Consider the following 18,880-nt stretch of genomic DNA (forward strand, 5'->3'; position numbering starts at 1 on the left):
CAGTGTCAGTAGACGCTCCCTATTGACAGTAGTTACGCTCTCCAGCACATGTGGATAAGAAGACCTTGTCTCTGTTAAAACAGTGATTGCATGCTAAGTTACAAGGTCGAGGTACTGTATTGAGGTAAAGGCTTAGGGAAGATCCGCCATCTTAAATCAATTTCTTTGAAAAAAAAACAAAACATACCACATATGGCCACCAGGTGGTAGAGAGCCATCCATTTTAAAAGTTATATAGTATTACTCATACAATGTAGTGTGGAAACTATATTAGCATTCATATACTCTGTAAAATTGTAATATGTATTTACCATTTACATAGTTATATTAAAACTGTGAAGTAGAATTTGCCAAATACTAAGGGTGTAATCCCTTTCCTTTAATAGTTGCTGATAATAATGTATTCTACCTTTACATTTGTAATCTCCTATCTCAAAAATCCTTTTGTCGCCCCTGTAATAATTTTTTATTACACCATTTACATATGGGAACCTCTCTCAGAACTTCTGTGTTTGCCCAACTGCAACTATGTAAAAAAACCTTATTTTTTGAATGCCCACACATTGTGGGCATTCATTTTGTGGATTGAACTGGATGCAGCCTGTCAGTTTGCTAGGAACCATGGTATTATCTGGTTTGGCTAATATTCATAAGGGGCCTGATTGATTAAGGAACTTAAATTAAGAAGTTTTTTATTTGAGTCTCCTGGACAAAACCATGGTACAATGCAAGGGGTGCAAACTAGTTTTCTGTTTTGCACATAAGTTAAATACTGACTGTTTTTTCATGTAGCACACAAATATCAACTTTAAATTTCAGTGTACAAATAAGCTATCAAGTATTTCTGTGCTACATTAAAAAACAGGCAGTATTTAACTTATGTGCAAAACAGAAAACTAATTTGCACCCCTTGCATTGTACCATGGTTTTATCCAGGAGACTTAAATAAGAAACATATTCATTTAAGTTCCTTAATGAATTAGGCCCAAGGTGTTAGTTACTAGTGAATTGTTTGGCTTCCCATTAATATTTTGTCCATCCCACAAAATGGTTACTTCCACTGTGTGCAGGTGACAGGCCCACTTTGATAGTCTATATTAATTTGATTAACCAGTAAGGCTTTATTCAGCAACCTGTTCAGATTTTTAACTGAATAAATTAGGATGCAGATATTTTTTAATTTGTTTATTTCTTATTAAATCATCACAGTCACTGGGTTCTTGCCGATTTCAATGTCAACAACAGCAACAACACGGATGAGTAAGTTCACATCTGTTTACTATTGTAGAATAAAATTAACATCCTAATATACTAGTAGTGATCGTTCTCTCCGCTTTAGATATAGATGTAGATGTTGTTGTATTACCCCAAAGGTATTCATTATATAGTCAATAGAACATTGTGCTTGACCTACCTATAGCAACCCTAATTGCCCTATTTATTGTTATTACTGTTATTGTTTTTAGTTTGTAAGAATTGTGGCCATTATCCATTCATTAACGTGTGCCTGTTGCCTATACAAAGGCAACACACACATTTTAGGCATCACTTTTGTTAGCTAAACCAATAGACATGATAATGCATCAAATCTATTGGAACTAGTAACATCTCAAATTTTAAAGTCAACAGCTTTTTGCTAGAGTAAAAGTAAATGAAGAAGAAAATCAATGTGGCCTCCCAAAGGACTGATAAATGTTACACCACCTACAAAGCTGCATATAAGAAATGCAGGCAATTTTAATCAGAGGGGAAAAAAAGTTAATATAAAAAGCTAGTCAAAACTAAACACACAATAGTATAAACTAAAGCATAAACAAAATAACTGTATAACTGATTAAGAAAGGTAGTAGCACATTCTTTTATTATAGATCAGACAAATGAAAAAAGTGAGCGAAGCTAAATACAGAAGAAGATGATTATGTTGAGTAGTATGAAAACAGGACCCCAAAAAGCCCAGTGTGTTGTAGTCAATGCTATAGGACTCCTTGGAAGAAGGAATCCAAATACAGAATATATAATAAATAGCAATGTGCTGCCAACAACAATACAGTAAAGGGGCCAGAGAATTTTAATTTAAAATTACAATTAGAAGCAAGTAGAATATTTGGTTGTAAATAGGCATAAATACCAGGAAGAGAGATGTTACATTGTCACTTTATAGGTCACCAGTAAGATCACACATTGAGTATTACGTAGTTTTTTTAATTAGTAAACTAAACTAAAATCAGTTCAGATAAGAGATATGAAAATAATATTTAGGATACAAACCAACTTATCAGAAAAGAATCAAAGATCTTAATATGCACGGTTTAGAAAAGAGAAGGCACATAGAGGAAAGGTATAAACATTAATATAAAATAAGGTTATTAAACAAGAACTTATCATTTAGCTTTGGATGAAATTCAGTAACATGTAATAATATTGACAGTTTCACCTACTGCCACTTATCTAATTGAAACAGTAATAGTGGTGTTGGCAGTTTTATGCGAATGGGGACTTCAAAGGGCCATTGACACTGGCTCAGTCTATTTGAAATAGGCCACCTTAGTAGTACAGTGGCAATCTGTGCTGGACACTTGGAGCCTTCAGGAGGGACAGCAAGATTGGACGGGGAACACGTAAGGCTATATGACTTTTTAGGACCCACAATTATTCCCCCACTACTATCATATAAAATTAAAAACCCACAAACAAACAGACTAGGTACTGGAATAAAGAAAAAAGATTAGTGAAGGGCAACTTAAAACTCTTCAGTAATGACTTAAAACAATACATTTAACCACACACACCTCCTCTATCTTACTCCTGTTCCTTTTTTCTTCTTCTCCCCTCTGCAAATTTGTCTACGCACCAAAATAAAGATATTTTTTTCTAAAACACAAAATCCCGCACTATAAAAACAGTCCCAAAATGATCTCTGTACCCAGGCCTGGCGCTCCCATTAGGCAACCTTAGGCAGTTGCCTAGGGCGCCGGGACCTGCAGATTTTCTAATCTAGTCAGCGGTTCAGCGGCTCGGGAACGTAGTGCAGCGGCGGCGGGGTGCCGCCACTGTTTTTCAATGTCCACGGCGCATCTCACATGATCACTGACTGACGTCAGTGATCATGTGATAGCCTGTCCGGCGGCGCCTCTGAAGTATCACACTGTCGACAGTGTGAATAAAGTTGTTCCCAACGTCCCCCTCCCCTCCCCTCTCAGCATGCATCGCGAGGAGCAGCTAGAGGAAGAAAAGGTAAGCAAAAATCAAATTATTTTTTTATTTAGTGTGTTCGGGGGCGGGGGCGGCGTGGCGAAATTTTGCCTAGGGCGCCGCGAACCCTAGCACCGGCCCTGTCTGTACCAACACATACCCTCAGACCCCCACTTGCCACAAAATGCCCCACATATCCCCAGAACACATGTAATGCACACCTCCCTGCACACTTCCCCACATGCACAGGGGGAGCAAAGGCAGTATTTTTAAAGGGGGATTCCATATTTGAATAACATTTTATATTATATAGTTTTTTATTATTATATGACCATCTCCTCTCATACAATTGCTCCCTCTCGTGCCTTATTGCCAGCCTATGTGTCCCTCTCATTGCCACACTCTGCCATCTGCCAATTATGACCACCCATACTGCCCTCTCTCATGCCTCTCCTTGTGCCCTACATTGAACCATTTCTCATGCCTATCATACTCACCCGTATTGCCCACTCTCAAATCCCCCCACATTGTTCTCACTATCATGTCTCTCATTACCACCCATATCACTCCCTCTCTCATTCCTTTCATTGCCATCACATTGATCCCTCTGCCATACTTCTCATTGCCCACCACATTATTCTCTCTCTCTCATGACTCTCATTGCCCCCCACATCGATCCCTGTCGTGCTTCACTGTCCAACATCCAAAATAACCTCATTGAAAGATGCATAGGGCTAATTTGGAGTGAAATGGTGGTGTAGGAGGTGTTTCTAGGTGACAGTGCACCTGACATGTGATTAAAACTCTCCCCCAACATGTCCAGTCAGAGCCCCAATATGCCCCCCCTACTAATTAAATAATCACCCCTAATTAGCAACTAATGGGCAATAATTACCACTAATTCATACTATTCAGCAGCAAAAAGTGCACTTGTTAACAGAATCAGGAATGACGGTATTTCCTGCAGGAGGGCGATCACACGGTGTTGACTGCACTGCACTCCCTTCTCCTCCTCTGATCTCATCTCCTGCATTGTGGGGTCATGTGATGCTCTTGCAGCTACTCCAGGGTTGAGCTTCACCTGGGGCCCCACCAGGAGCATTAATCAGGAAGGATCAGGGGGACCCCTGTGAGAGCTTGCTGAGCTGCCTCTTGCCCATTTATGGACTATATGTGATATTTTTGCAAAACATCAATATCTAACATTCACAAATAGCGGTGTCATTTATTATAAACAGCAGAACAGTTTTTTGTAAAGGCTTTAAATCTCTTACAAGGTTTAATAGATTATCCTCTGTATATACAAAGTTAACGGGCCAGATTCATCAAGGCATGCATACTGAACGCAACGTGCATCTGTTTAAAAAAGCACGTTAATCAGCTCTGCATACTCCTGAATTCAACAAGGAATGGATTTGAAGATATGTGCGCTGATGAACTCGTGTGTAAGTCTGCTCAGCTCTACTACACAAGGCATTGTAGGATACGTCCAAAGCCTATATGGGTATACATTCGCAAAATAACGCGCAGAAAAAGAAAAAAATATTGACTTACTACTGTTAGCTGTTAATAATATAAACATTAATGATAAAATAGTTAAAAACAAAAACTATTTTTTTAATATATTTTTTTCGCCATGATATACATTTATTAGAATGTAATTAATGTCTACTAAACATAAAATACAATTTTACAGTTGCGCTTGATTACAAACACATGTCATAGCATGCATACGAGACTGTCATCACTCATACCCAGGACTTAGACTAACCCTGTAACTGGAGCAAGAGATACGGCAGAAAAACAAGTAACTTTGAGATGCCCAAAGCTTGATTCGGAAGAGGCTATGTGCGCTCTAGTTTGACACACCCTTACTGTACATTGACTACAGCTGCTTCACCGCCCTGTTCCCTTCCAGAAATTGTAGGCTGTAGTAACTGTGCTTTGTGTACGTAAATGCATTGAACGTTGCTGCATTTAGTTGAGTATGGTCAGAGTTGCAATATGTACAGAATCGGCAGATATGTGCCTTCGTGAATCAGTCCCAAAGTGTCCATATTAACACCCATCACTATACTATTTTTCTAACAGGATGCAGCTCATGAAATGTTGTCTTACAAAGTATCTCAAATAACATAAATTGTGATTTTCATTTCCATCCACTATTAAACTGACAACATTTGTGCACATTGAAACCAGTTATTTGAAGATCACAATCTGAAGAACGTCTGGAAAAATGGTCACATATTCATGTAGCTGAAAATAGGTAGCTAGATCTTGTTGTTCTGCTATTCTCTTCTGCTGAAAGGCCTCTTTCCAGTATCTATGTAAAAATCTACTCAATTAAACAGTACAAAGAAGGAGCAGAACGCTGTGAATGAGAACAAAGAGCAAAAACAAACAGACAAAAAAGATGCAAAAAATGATGATAAAAAAGAAAATGAGTAAGTACTAAAAGCTTTGCTAGCCTAGACTGTATCATACTTATCTACACTGTATCATACTTATCAGACTTGTCAAAGATGTCTTGTATTTCAGAAATGTAATATATAGGTATGAATTTAAAGAATTTTTAACCAAATTGTTTTTTATATCAAATTCTGTTTACAAATATACATAAAAAGACAGTTTTTAACCAGAGGAATAAATGGAATAAACACATTTCCAGATCTACAATATAAATGTGTTTAGCAATTTATACTTTATATAAATATATTTAAATTAAAAAAAGACTTACCAAGGTGGCCCAGTGGTGATCCAGGTATATTAGGAGTACAAGTGCTGGAAATGACAGCAGGCAGTGAGAGGTAAGAGGCCAAGTTACTTCACTTTAATTTCCCAAGTGAGGATTGGAGGGTAGTAGCCTTGGAGTCCCTTCTGGTGGTATAAGATTTCAAATGAATTCAGATAGTGCACTGTTCCCCGGGGTCCCAGAATGCAAAAGCATTACAGCTGAGTCCAAAGAGCTCTGGCTGCAGTAGCTACAGACTACTGCTTTTGGTGAAAGATTTAAAGATTAAATGTCCCAGGCCAGACTTAGTGGAGTCAAGGCAGAGAGTGGGCTGAGCTCCCCCTCTTTCTGGCAATACAGTGAAATCAATGTAAAGTTAAAAGTTCCAGACTGATTCTTCACTGATAAATGGATGAGCCTGAATTGATTAAAGAGACAAGGGGCTGGTTTACCTCCCTCCAGCATGATGTATGAAAATTGTACTAAAGACTGAAAAGTCTATGGGGCGGATGCAGAGTGAGCACCACACCAGTGTGCATAGCGTATTATGTGTGAAATCGCTCTGCACATGCCAAGAAAGTGGGCACATGTATATGCTCCTATGCAGACTTATGTGATTCTGGCACTTAGGCACGTCTACGTCTGGAGTAGTGGGATGTGGACATTAAATGAAAAAAGGGGAATGAGAGACCCCAATAAATAAGAACCCCCAACAACCAAGAGATCCCATACAAGAAAGAAACATCTACCCTGAGGAGGAGTGTCAGCACCCTGGGAGTGGGTTTGTTGACAGGAACCGCATGGAGGCAAGTTTAACTATACTCTGAAGGGGAAGATGCACAGTAGTGAGCGCAGTAATGTGAAGGTGCCTAGGGCAACACTAACCGTAAATCCCCAGGTCCTTACCTGATCCTGAGGTACGACTATGAGACGCACTGTACAGTCCTCACCAGGAACCCCGTGGTCCAATCTCAGTGTTCAGACTTCTCAGTCCTTCAGTCTAGGCAAGAAACCAGACAGGTTACTGAAGGTTAGGGATATGGTATGGAAGGCGAGTGGGTGTTCGAGGTGACGGCAGGGAGTAGACACACTTAACTCTACCCCGATTGCCGACACCTCGTTTTGTTCTGGGCCTGGGTGTGGGACTATGGATATTCGGGACAGGGAAGAATCCCGCCTGAACACCCTACTCACTGTTCTATGAATGAGGGCCCCACAAAGAGAGGGATGCAGCCAAAAAAATGGTGCTCATCCAAGAATGGTCTCTGCCTCCTCTTGATGGTTGTCTGCAAATCTCTAAGCCGCCACTGTCTTTTTCTTTCCTTGACTCAATGCCTTCTTTCCACCGGTCATCTTGTCTTGCCTCTCGCCAGACTCCAGATGTCCTCTCTATCTGGCTCCGCTGATGAACTACCAATGGCGCCAGGTGTGACGGCTTAACTAGCCACCGTCGCGCTGACTGCCCACAATGATGCAGCAAGCCCCAATTGGCTCACTGAAGCGCCAAAAGTTTAAACACCCAGAGGTGAGACCTAGTTGGCTCAGCTTTCTGGCCACTGACAGCGAATCATTCCTAATTAGCCTGCACAAGTGGCAGGACATGGAAGAAAGAAGAATTGAAGCTTACCTTTGCTGGATCCCAGGACAAATTAGTCTTTTACTCTTCATGAGCTCCACAGTGGGGGGGGGGCACCCTCTCACACTAAGAGGAGACGGAGTCTAACTTAAAGAGTCCACTGAGAAGTACACCCATATAGAAAGGGAAAGGGGGTCACTGCAGAAGCAGCATGGCTACAGAGGTGCCAATTGGAATGAGTTAACTTATGTAAAGCCCAATTGGAGGGAAGTAACCCTTTAGAGGTGGGGGCACTGTGTAGAGCAGCCAGAGGAGAGTCTCTAGATATTGGGATGGAAGGTAAAGGGAGCAGCCTAGATGAACCTCACAGTGGGGAAAGCACTGCCTGGAGCTGGATGGCTGAGAGAGAGAGTCCCTGGATATGTGTAATTGTTATCAATGCAACATCAGGGAGTGAGCCCCCTTGAAAGTGCCCCTATACAGTGAGGGTGAATCACTGTGCGTTGACAGTGTTGCTACATGGAGTGGACGATTCCATGGTTTATAAGAAGGTTGCTAGCTGCCTTGTGAGAATATGTGTGAAACTACTGCTCCCAGCAGCACCTACTACTATGTAGCTTTCTATGATGTCATCTCTGTAACAAGTACTGTGTAGGTGGAGAAGGAGACTGTAAACATGTTGCATGTACCATCTGCTAAAGTAATGTGCTTGTAGTGTTTGGAGAGGCTGTGAGTGTAAGTGATTATATGCAGGATAAGTGTAAATAAAATTATATATTCATTGAATTGAGATGATCTGGCTCCCAACCTTATTTGAGTTTGCAGTGCACTACCCACAACACCTGTGTCCACCTCCAGGGAAACGGTGTTCGGCGGGAGGGGTGGACTCTGGTCTTTAGTTGCCTATGCCCATCAGCTAACCAGAGTGTATATGGTATCCAAGCCAGGCCACAAGACGGTATTCATAGATACACACCAGACATAAGCGTAAATGTTTCCAGATGCTGGTGAAGGAGCTTGGTGGTTGCAGAAATAACCTCCTACCACATGGTTGATGCTTGCAATCTTCAAGTAGTTGTTTTGACCAATTGGAACCAGTAGAAGTGGTCTGTGACAGAGGTGAACCTCCAATCAGTTGGCAAAGTAAGCCCTTCCTGTTACAGAAGTAAAGTCAAACAAACAGTGTAATATGAACAATAATCACAATGCTGTTTAACAGGTGCCAGGTCCTCAGTTGTTATGTACAAACTATTCGCAATCGCTAGCAAAAAGAAAAAAGGGCTCCCTTCTTGTTAGGGGAACCGAGTGTACTAATTGCAATAACTTCTCACTGGTACACAGTGTTGACTTGGAGCAGACGAATGGCACAAATTAGCATGCTGTCCATAACCTGATTAGTATGCAAATAGCCATAGAGTTCCTGAGTTGGGTAAGTATGCTACATCATGACACCCCATTAAGTGATCATACAGCACCAGTAAGGGTTTCACATTTGGACACATTTCTAAGTGGTGTGCAAGTTAATATTGAATTAATCCATGTTTCTTCTCAGCACCTGAAAAGTGTGAAGTTGGTGTGGAAATGTTATTAGAGGACATTAAACATAGGATTTGTGGACCCAGTTTCTACTTTCTTGTGAAACAAATTGTATGCTGACACTTAAAAACAAATGTTAGCAACTAATAGCTAATAATCTGTAGACGGTTATGCTTTTAGTGTATTATTTTCTTGCTGGAGGAACAACATTAGTAAAAGATAGAGAACCAGAAATCGAAATTTATTTAAAATAAACAGGTAGTAAGATCTCCATGTTTAATAACAGATTTTTCTATATCGAGTATATTGATGATAATATGCTCAGCATTAATGCCTTGCTGATTCACTACTACTGTTTATGGAAATCATCTCATTTAGGTAAGGCACAAAGATAAGATATCAAGGTGTTATATAAACTGGCCATACATACTGTGACTGTGATATTGCAGCTAAAACCTGGAATTTGGCCTAATAGAGCAGCATGTGCCTGATATTAATCCAAAAGTGACATTGATTAGATTGTTACTGCTGTCAGAAAAGGAACACTATCTGCCTGTATGCGGCCATCTGCCACCTGCTGGAATTAATTTGGCCTGAGTCATTAGGCTTCCAACGTATGTGGGCAAACTGAACAAGGATCCTGCCCACCAAGCATTAGGATCAGACATATGCGGTCAGTTTTAAAACAAAGGAATTTTTATCATATGACTGTAATGACATTTTACCATTGAACCTACACACATCACTTTAAATATCCATTGAACAGCTGAGCAAATTTTGACACTCACATGGTTAAATTCTGTTTTTAAATGACACTCTGACTACCTTGGTCTGTTATATACTGCACACATTATAAATATAGATATGACTTGATGATACTCACTTGTTTGATAAAGGCCATATCTGTCCAGAGGGTTTAGAAAGATGAAAAGCTTGGTCCACATTATTCTTTTTACTGAGCAGTAGAAAAGCCTTTTTCTGTGTAGTTCCTTGGTGTTTTTGATGGTAACAAATTAAAAATTGGTAATAAATCAGCAAGATTTGCGGAGATCAACTAAACCATACATCTTTAATTGGCAGCTAGTGATTTGATACATAAATTATTAAGAAAGATGTATATTTATCATGCTGATATGATTATTTTTGAATACTAAAATAGGGAAATTTTAAAATAGACAACACAAAATGGCAGAAGTGAGTTTTTGGTACCTATAATCACCAATCACTAACCAGTTAAATAAGATATCCACTTTCGGATGTGTCATTTTCATATTGCATTGCTGTAAAACTATAGATCTGGGCCTCTTTTGTGACGATTTTTTCCCTGGGTCTCTTCCAGCACAGAGAAGAAAATAGTAATATTTTTAATGTTACCTTGTGTCGTTTGACATAGAGGTATTTATGAACAATAATGTATTGTTAAATGTGCAAGAGTGGTGCTGTTATATATACTAATCACAATTTGTGATTGGTTGCTATGGGCCTCAGTGCCAACTTTGTACAGTTACTTTCCAGAAACGGCTTTATACATTAACATATTGCAGAAGAGAGCCCTAGATCTAATAGCAAATCGGGAAGGATAGTCCAATCGCTATACTAATTAAATTATCAGAATTAATTTGATGCTTTATTAATTTGACCTTTATTGTGACAATATTTTAATTTCAAAATGACTGGGTCTCCATTGACTTCTTCATTGTCATCTTTCATGTAAGTGTATATATTATAACTTATATATACTTATATATTTATGTAAACAACTATTTTGGACAACTTATTGTTTCCAGGTTATGCTACGGTTGTCATTCAGTCCAGCCCTATAAATAATCTTAATATTTTCCATCTGTGTTTGAACAAGTGGGTAGTTTTCAATTTACCAAAGTAGAGTATATATTCTTGGTATAAAGATCAAGAAAGCTTCAGCAATAGAAATCCTATACCTCTTTTTATAGGGTGTCAGGGGCAATAAAGGAAGCACATTGCCTGGCCCTATCTACATGCCAGACTACAGGGTCTCTCCTACTGATTGGGGTATTACAATATCAAAATGACCCCACATTTAAAATAAGAGACTTAGCAGCACATCAGTTGACAGACAAGTAAAGGCTAGTTGGCGGTAACTACTTCATTGTTTTCACAGTGACATTAACATCAGTTATATTACTTTAACCAGAAGGGACTAGAGCACAGGTGAATACACTACATACACATCTACCACATTCCGGGATCCATAATATATATTTTTTTTATTTACAGAAAGAAGAAAGAAATATTTGTAATTGATCCAGCCAGCAACTTCTACTACAGATGGTTATCGATCATCTCTATACCTGTGCTCTACAACTGGTGTTTTCTAGTGTGCAGGTGCAGATATCTCTGTATATATGTGTGTGTATGCATATATGTGTATGTGTATTGACTAATATATATATATATATATATATATATATATATGTTTATTTGTTTTGTAGGGCTTGCTTTGATGAGCTGCATAAAAACAATGTCATCCTGTGGCTGGTCCTGGATTACAGTGCAGATCTTATATACATCATTGACACAATAGTGAGATTCAGAACAGGTGAGTTGTGCTCATGCCAAAACTGTTGGAATTTGGCCTTGGGAGCTAGCGCACTATAATAGTACCCCCTCACATGTACATTAACAGGCTATTTTGGTGAGGTATAAAGAGGAACGCACATCATGGTAAACTCATGTTTAATATGATATGTTCCATGTCACTTCATAAATAATTATCAGTAAAACCGGACTTTATATTGCCTTGTGGCACGTTTGATAACTGGTGTCTTGTCAACTCTGTGTGACCTCAATATGGCACTACCTATTTTTTCACGTAAATTGGTCAGTGGGACCCAGTTACAAGCCGCATATGTACTATATACAGTGGACGTCACTCATGAAGAGCACTGGGTGTGCACTACTAATAGCTTTGACTTTGCACAGTGCAGCTACATGCTCAGCTCCTACAACTTTAGTACCACATTGCCCTCACCATCACCTTCCCAGCCATTTAGGCTTCCCATAGGCACTGGAGTTGCAAAAGGAGGATGGTCTTTCCCACCAGCTGTTGGCCCATAGACCACACGGTGGTCAAATTCTTATTCCTACTCTTATATCATTCAGCACCTTTGTCCCTATTAAGTAAAAGACAAGACCCCATCTCTGCCAGCTCTAAGCTAGTGGAAAATCAAAAGTATTTTTAGATAGTGGACAGGGGCAGGCTAGGAAGGGGGCAGGGAGGCACCTGCCCACTGGGGCAGTCCCATAGTGGGCTACCTTGGGCTGGGTCACCTGCATTTTTTCCCCTTTAAAATAGGATGTTGAGTCGAATCTTGTCCCCTGGGCTAAAATGTTGCCAGCCCTCCCCTGATAGTAGAAATGGCTGGTGCCCTTCATTTGGGAAAACTTAAAAACAAATTTTTATTCTTTATCATTTAAATCTATTTTTAACTATTTTATTTAGTATTTTTATTTGTATTACTAAGTGGAACTGAAAATCTTACCTCTGGGCTTTCAGTTACCTTGCACATGTGTGAACATGCTAGTCAGGGCATGCGTGCACACATGCCTTGTGACCAGGGCCGGTGCTAGGGTCCACGGTGCCCTAGGCATTTTTAAAAAAGCGGCGCCCCCCCGCAAAAATCGCCGCCCTCCTCCCTCCTCTCCTTACCTTGTCTCACCACCGCCGCCTCTCTGCTCCGTCTCCTCCCCTCCACTCACTGACACTAGTAAGTGGAGGGGAGGAGATGGAGCTGAGAGGCGTGCATCTGAATGCAGTGCGGCGGCCGTGACAGGTATGGTCAGCGGTCGCCGCACAGTTTTAAAGTATTTTAGAATTCTGTGGCGCCCTCCAGGCGCCCTCCAGGCGCCCTCCAGAGCCCGGCGCCCTAGGCAAGTGCCTAACCTTGCCTAATGGGAGCACCGGGCCTGCTTGTGACTGGTCCGGGAAGCGTAAGTTAACTCTTTTCACTCTGGGTCAGTGAAACTCAGCTGCCTTGGTGAGATTTTATTGATAAATTATGGCAATATGATGTTTTCTTTCACTGCAAATAGCTGCAATAGAAAGTAGCCCTATCGCCATTTATGAAGAAAGGTCATGCAAATGCCATTCAAAGCTAGCTGTGCCTGAGTAAATCAAGGTGATATCACTAAAATATATTTTGCACTGAACCTTGTCCATTTTATGCTTCATAAATTTGGCCTGGTGAATGTGCACAACTTTTAGCACTGATTAATGCTGCACCCTTCTGTCAGTTCCTGATGCAAAAAGGAGGGTTAATTGGCCTTATGTCTCTCACATAAGCATAAATATATTGCTGCCCTCATTCAGTCCAAAGACAGTGATTGGATGCATGTAGCTCACCCTTCACAAGCAAAGCCGCATAAAGCCGAACATACCTGCCGACAGTCCCTCCAATGGACTGTTGCATTAGAATCGGACAGTTGGCAGACTGTTCTGCTCTCTGCCACCTGTTCTTGCAGCTTTGGCTACCTGCTGCTGATGGTGTCTCAAGTTCAATTGCTGCTTGGCTGGATCCTGTAATATTGCAGCCCTGTTTGGTAAAGGAATAGATACTATTAACCTACTGGAAAGTCGAGCCCTTCAATGAGTAAACAAACTAGGCCTCCCTCCCCCCAGCCAGCTCCAACAGTAAATCAATAGCACCCACATGTAATAATTAGACCTTCCATACTCCCAAAATACCCTAATATTAAATTAGGTCTTCCTTTCTCCCAACCAGCTTTGACATTAAATTAACAGCATTCACATTTAATAAGTTGACTTATCCCCTCCCCAATCAGCTCCAATAGCCCCAATAAGAAATTAATAGCATAAAATTAAAATGTAATGAATAAGCCTATTTCCTTCCAATAGCCCCAACATTAAATTAATAACCCCACTTTAATAGAGATCCCACATTACATTCTTAGCCCCTACAATACATTAATAATACTGCCAACTTCACAATACATGAAAAGCTCCACACTTAATAAAGCACTCACCTACAAGGCCCTCGCCAACTCCACTGCGCCCTACATCTCCACCCTCCTCTCTATTCATGCTCCATCCCGCCCTCTCCATTCTGCCTCTGACCATCGCCTCTCTTCCCCCCTTATAACCTTCTCCCACGCGCGTATCCAAGACTTCGCCCGCGCTGCCCCCCTCCACTGGAACAAGCTCCTTCCCTCCATCAGAACTTCCCCTAATCTGTCCAGTTTCAAACGGGCCCTAAAAACCCACCTTTTTCTTAAAGCCTTTCTGTCTCCCACTTAACTTCCTACCTTATCTTCTGCCTCCGTCCCCCTACTCTCCCTCTCTCTCCTGCGTCTCTCTGTCTGTCCACCCCTCCCCTTAGATTGTACGCTCCTCTGAGCAGGGCCATCTCTCCTCCTGTTTCCACCACTTCTAACTCTGCTCTCCAGCTACTTAGCCCTCCTCCTCGAGGGTCCTCCACCCCACGTCCACTCTCGCTCCCTCCTCCCCCCTGGGGGTCTCCCTGTCTTCTGCGCTCTCCTTCTTGGGCCCCGTCGTTTGCGGATCCTCCTCCCCCTTCCCCGCTCTCTCTAGCTGTGCATTGAGCTTACTGTCTTGCTGTGCTTACTGTTAACTGTACTGTGCTGTCTCCCATTGTATTTTAATTTGTTTGTCTCTGTACGGCGCTGCGGACGCCTTGTGGCGCCTTATAAATAAAAATTAATAATAATAATAATAATAATAATAATAATAATAATTCACTCCACCAACCCTCGGGATTGGGGCTAATAAAGAACCCCACATAACATTAGAGGTCCACATAATATTAATACCCCTATACCAGCCCCTAACATAACAATAATGCAGCACTCACTAGCATCCACATAACAGTAATAAATACACTCACATAACATTACACCCCTACACATAACATTTATCCCCCCCAATACACTTAAATATCCTTAAAAACTGTAGGAGCCAGAGTGGTGGGGAGGGAAGAGAGGAAGGAAAGCATCATGGGAAGAGTGAAGAGGAGAGAATGGGAGACAGAAGTGGAGAGGTGGGGAGAGGAATGGAGATAAGGAAGGGGAGGACCAGATCGCTGATCCACAGCGCAGCTCATTGGTGGCTGACTGCAGGGAAGGGGCCTGCCACAAGGAAGCACAGCAATGGCAGGGCCCCGCCTTTAGGTAATAATAATCCAGAGCAATTTAGATTAGGGCCAGGTGCCCACAAATGAGGGCCTCAGTGTAAAATGTAAACAAAAAAGGGTTAGGATAATCCTGGCAGCAGATCCACCAGATCCTAGGCTCCCATCTAGATTACATACCATCTGATCCAGACTGCTGCTGGCTTTACAGATTTCTCTGTAATGTATAATATAACATTTTTTTGTTTTTTATTTACAATTTTCAATACGCTGCAAGACAATGGAGACTAGTGAGCATGTACAAGTATATTGATGACTCAAACATCAGTTTGGGATACAAACATGTATTTTTACAATGTAAAATATCACCTTTTCACAAACAAATACTTTACATTTTTCCAGGTTTCCTTGAGCAAGGCTTGCTAGTGAAAGATGCCAAGAAGTTAAAGGAATATTACACAAAGACTTTGCAGTTTAAACTTGATATGTTGTCCCTGTTGCCAACTGACCTGGTCTATTTCAAAGTGGGACTTAATTTCCCAGAGGTACGATTTAATCGCCTGTTCAGGTTTGCCAGGATGTTTGAGTTCTTTGATCGCACTGAAACCAGAACTAATTATCCTAATATTTTTCGCATTGGGAACCTTGTGCTTTATATCCTTATCATAATACACTGGAATGCTTGCATCTACTATGCAATATCAAAAGCCATTGGGTTTGGTTCTGACACATGGGTCTATCCCAATATATCTCATCCAGAATATGGACGTCTTGCACGAAAATACATTTATAGTCTTTATTGGTCAACCCTCACCCTTACCACTATTGGGGAGACACCACCCCCAGTGAAGGATGTTGAATACCTCTTTGTGGTGTTTGATTTTCTAATTGGTGTTCTTATATTTGCTACTATTGTTGGCAACGTGGGGTCCATGATTTCAAATATGAACGCATCTAGGGCTGAGTTTCAGTCAAAAATAGACTCTATAAAGCAATATATGCAGTTCCGTAATGTGTCAAAAGATCTGGAAGCCAGGGTGATAAAATGGTTTGACTATCTCTGGACAAACAAGAAAACAATTGATGAAAAAGAGGTCATGAAGAACCTCCCTGACAAGCTGAAAGCTGAAATTGCAATTAATGTTCATTTGGATACTTTGAAAAAGGTTAGGATCTTTCAGGATTGTGAAGCAGGGTTACTAGTAGAATTAGTCCTGAAGTTAAGGCCTCAAGTCTTCAGTCCTGGTGATTATATTTGTCGAAAAGGGGACATTGGGCGTGAAATGTACATTATTAAAGAAGGTAAGCTGGCTGTAGTAGCAGATGATGGTGTAACTCAGTTTGTGGTCCTGAGTGATGGCAGTTATTTTGGAGAAATCAGTATTTTGAACATTAAAGGGAGTAAATCAGGAAACAGAAGGACAGCTAACATTCGAAGTATCGGCTACTCCGACTTGTTCTGTTTATCTAAGGATGACTTAATGGAGGCCCTCACCGAGTACCCAGACGCTAAAACAGTGCTAGAAGAAAAAGGGCGACAAATCCTTATGAAGGACGGTTTAATTGATGAAGACGCGGCGAAGGCAGGGTCCGACCCAAAGGACATAGATGAAAAAGTCGACAAGTTGGAAACAGCTTTAGACAGTTTACAGACTAGGTTTGCCAGACTGTTAGCGGACTACAACTCCACTCAATTAAAACTTAAACAAAGGATAACGAAAGTCGAGAAAAGAATAAAGAATTACGGCATTGAGTACTTCTCTGAAGGACCAGACAGTGCAGCAGAAACAGACAATGCTAAGCCCAAAGACAATGATAAATAAACTGCTGCATAAAGAAAGTTTTTGTTACTTCAAATTTAACTGAAGACCATACATTTTATACATTCTTTCTAATGAACTGCATAGTATTTCCTACTCTATCAGCTTTAGTAAATTCTGAGTTTATACAGGATAAAAACATTTTTTTTTATATATTTTCATTTTTCTTCAAATATATATTTTTGTACTCAAGAGCTTTTAGAATTCTCTAGACAATAAAATGGCACAAAAAGTTTATCAATAGGTTTCAGTTTTTATTTGGTGCAAGATAGGGTAGTGGCAGAAATGTATTTTCTATTTTTTTTTGTTTTATTTTAATATAAATGACTATTGCTCTTGGTACATGCATACAATAAGAATGTAGAATAATATTTCTGACAAGCTGATTTTACCCATGAATACTATAAAGGTATAAATGGTCACGTATGCTCCATATATTCATCAATTTCACAAGACATTATTCGGGTTAGGTGCACTAGATGGGTATTATTACATGTGTGTGTCTCTCTGTACTGGCAGCATATAGAGTTCTAAGGTGGCATAAAAAAGAGGGTGACACATAACAAAATTACTGTATTCTGTTTAAAGTGTTTCTGTTACAATATCTGGGGGTATATTTACTAAACTGCAGGTTTGAAAAAGTAGAAATATTGCCTATAGCAACCAATCACATTCTAGCTGTCATTTTGTAGAATGTACTAAATAAATGATAACTAGAATCTGATTGGTTACTATAGGCATCATCTCCACTTTTTCAAACCCACAGTGTAGTAAATATACCCCCAGGTGAGGGTGGTTATGATGGGGTCATAGACAGCATTTATTTGCTGTTTGAAACATACCTATTCATTTATGACACATATGATTAACATATTAAAGGGCTTTAAACCTATTTAACTAAGCTGTACTCTCAGGCCTCACTGTTAAATTGAATCTATGGTTTATAATCTCTAAAATATTTCAAAATTTAATAAGCTTCAGTCTTCATTTGCAGATGAACTTTAAGTATGCCAATTTGAAGTATAATTAACCAATTTAGAAAACAATATATTTATTGTCCTCTGAAGAGATTTTTTTTAAACAAATGTTGCATAGAAATAAAACATGTTTAAATGTATATGACATTTTTTATATTTTTTTTATTATTACTAGACCTGAAATCAACAAAGTGGGGTGATTTAGAGATGGAGGTGCACCAACAATATTACACGTACGCAATCAGTCAGTCAGAGGTGGCTGGCAAGTGCTCCCAATCATCATCATTATTATTGCATATTGTTTCACCAGCCCACCAGTATCCACAAGAGTTACGCCTCCTGACAGGTGTATGTGTGTCTGCATCCAGGTCTAGCTCAGTTACAATTACATGAATACACCCTTACTGTACCCGGCCTAAATTTACTACTCCTGACGCTTGGAGAGGTGGAATGAGGGAGAGAAGGGATGGGCATGTGTAGGCTGAGTACAGTAAGGGTGTGTTTACATAATTGCTACTGAGCTAGACCTGGATGCAGACACAGATACACCTGTCAGGAGGCGTAACTCTTGTGGATACTGGTGGGCTGGTGCAACAACATGCAATAATAATGATGATTGGCAGCACTTGCTAGCCGGGTGGGGTACGTGTCCCCGACTCTGAGTAGAGCGACAAGGACTGACCCGACTTGATAAGGTAGAAGGTGGCAATGACCATAGGATGGGAACAGCGAAGCTTTGAAAAGGGGACTTTGCAGAACAACGATCAATACAGAAGCCAGCACACAGAAAGTCATGTGACTTTCTTGGACTGTACTAATATTAGGGGTGTTTAATGAGTAATGCAGGGAGTTTGAAATGTACCAAGTAGAAGGGTGGCTGTAAAATGTTTTACATTTTGCGGCTC

The 18,880-nt window shown here is 40.3% G+C and overlaps 1 protein-coding gene across 2 annotated transcripts in view; it reads left to right on the top strand.

Annotated features, from left to right (window-relative positions):
* The window catches only part of CNGA3 (cyclic nucleotide gated channel subunit alpha 3), a 67,236-nt gene extending 49,606 nt beyond the window's left edge, over nucleotides 1-17,630 (top strand). The window contains exons 5-9 of one of the 2 annotated variants that reach the window (XM_075200123.1): nucleotides 1,210-1,260; nucleotides 5,544-5,636; nucleotides 11,292-11,399; nucleotides 11,507-11,613; nucleotides 15,581-17,630. In XM_075200123.1, the coding sequence (XP_075056224.1) occupies nucleotides 1,210-1,260; nucleotides 5,544-5,636; nucleotides 11,292-11,399; nucleotides 11,507-11,613; nucleotides 15,581-17,001 (1,780 nt within the window). In that variant the 3' untranslated portion in view covers nucleotides 17,002-17,630. The remainder of the gene's footprint in view (nucleotides 1-1,209; nucleotides 1,261-5,543; nucleotides 5,637-11,291; nucleotides 11,400-11,506; nucleotides 11,614-15,580) is intronic. The other variant, XM_075200122.1, reaches the window with a different exon arrangement.
* The last annotated feature ends 1,250 nt before the right edge of the window (nucleotides 17,631-18,880 follow it).

Source organism: Mixophyes fleayi, chromosome 2, assembly GCF_038048845.1.
Source record: "Mixophyes fleayi isolate aMixFle1 chromosome 2, aMixFle1.hap1, whole genome shotgun sequence".
NCBI classification, from domain to species: domain Eukaryota; kingdom Metazoa; phylum Chordata; class Amphibia; order Anura; family Limnodynastidae; genus Mixophyes; species Mixophyes fleayi.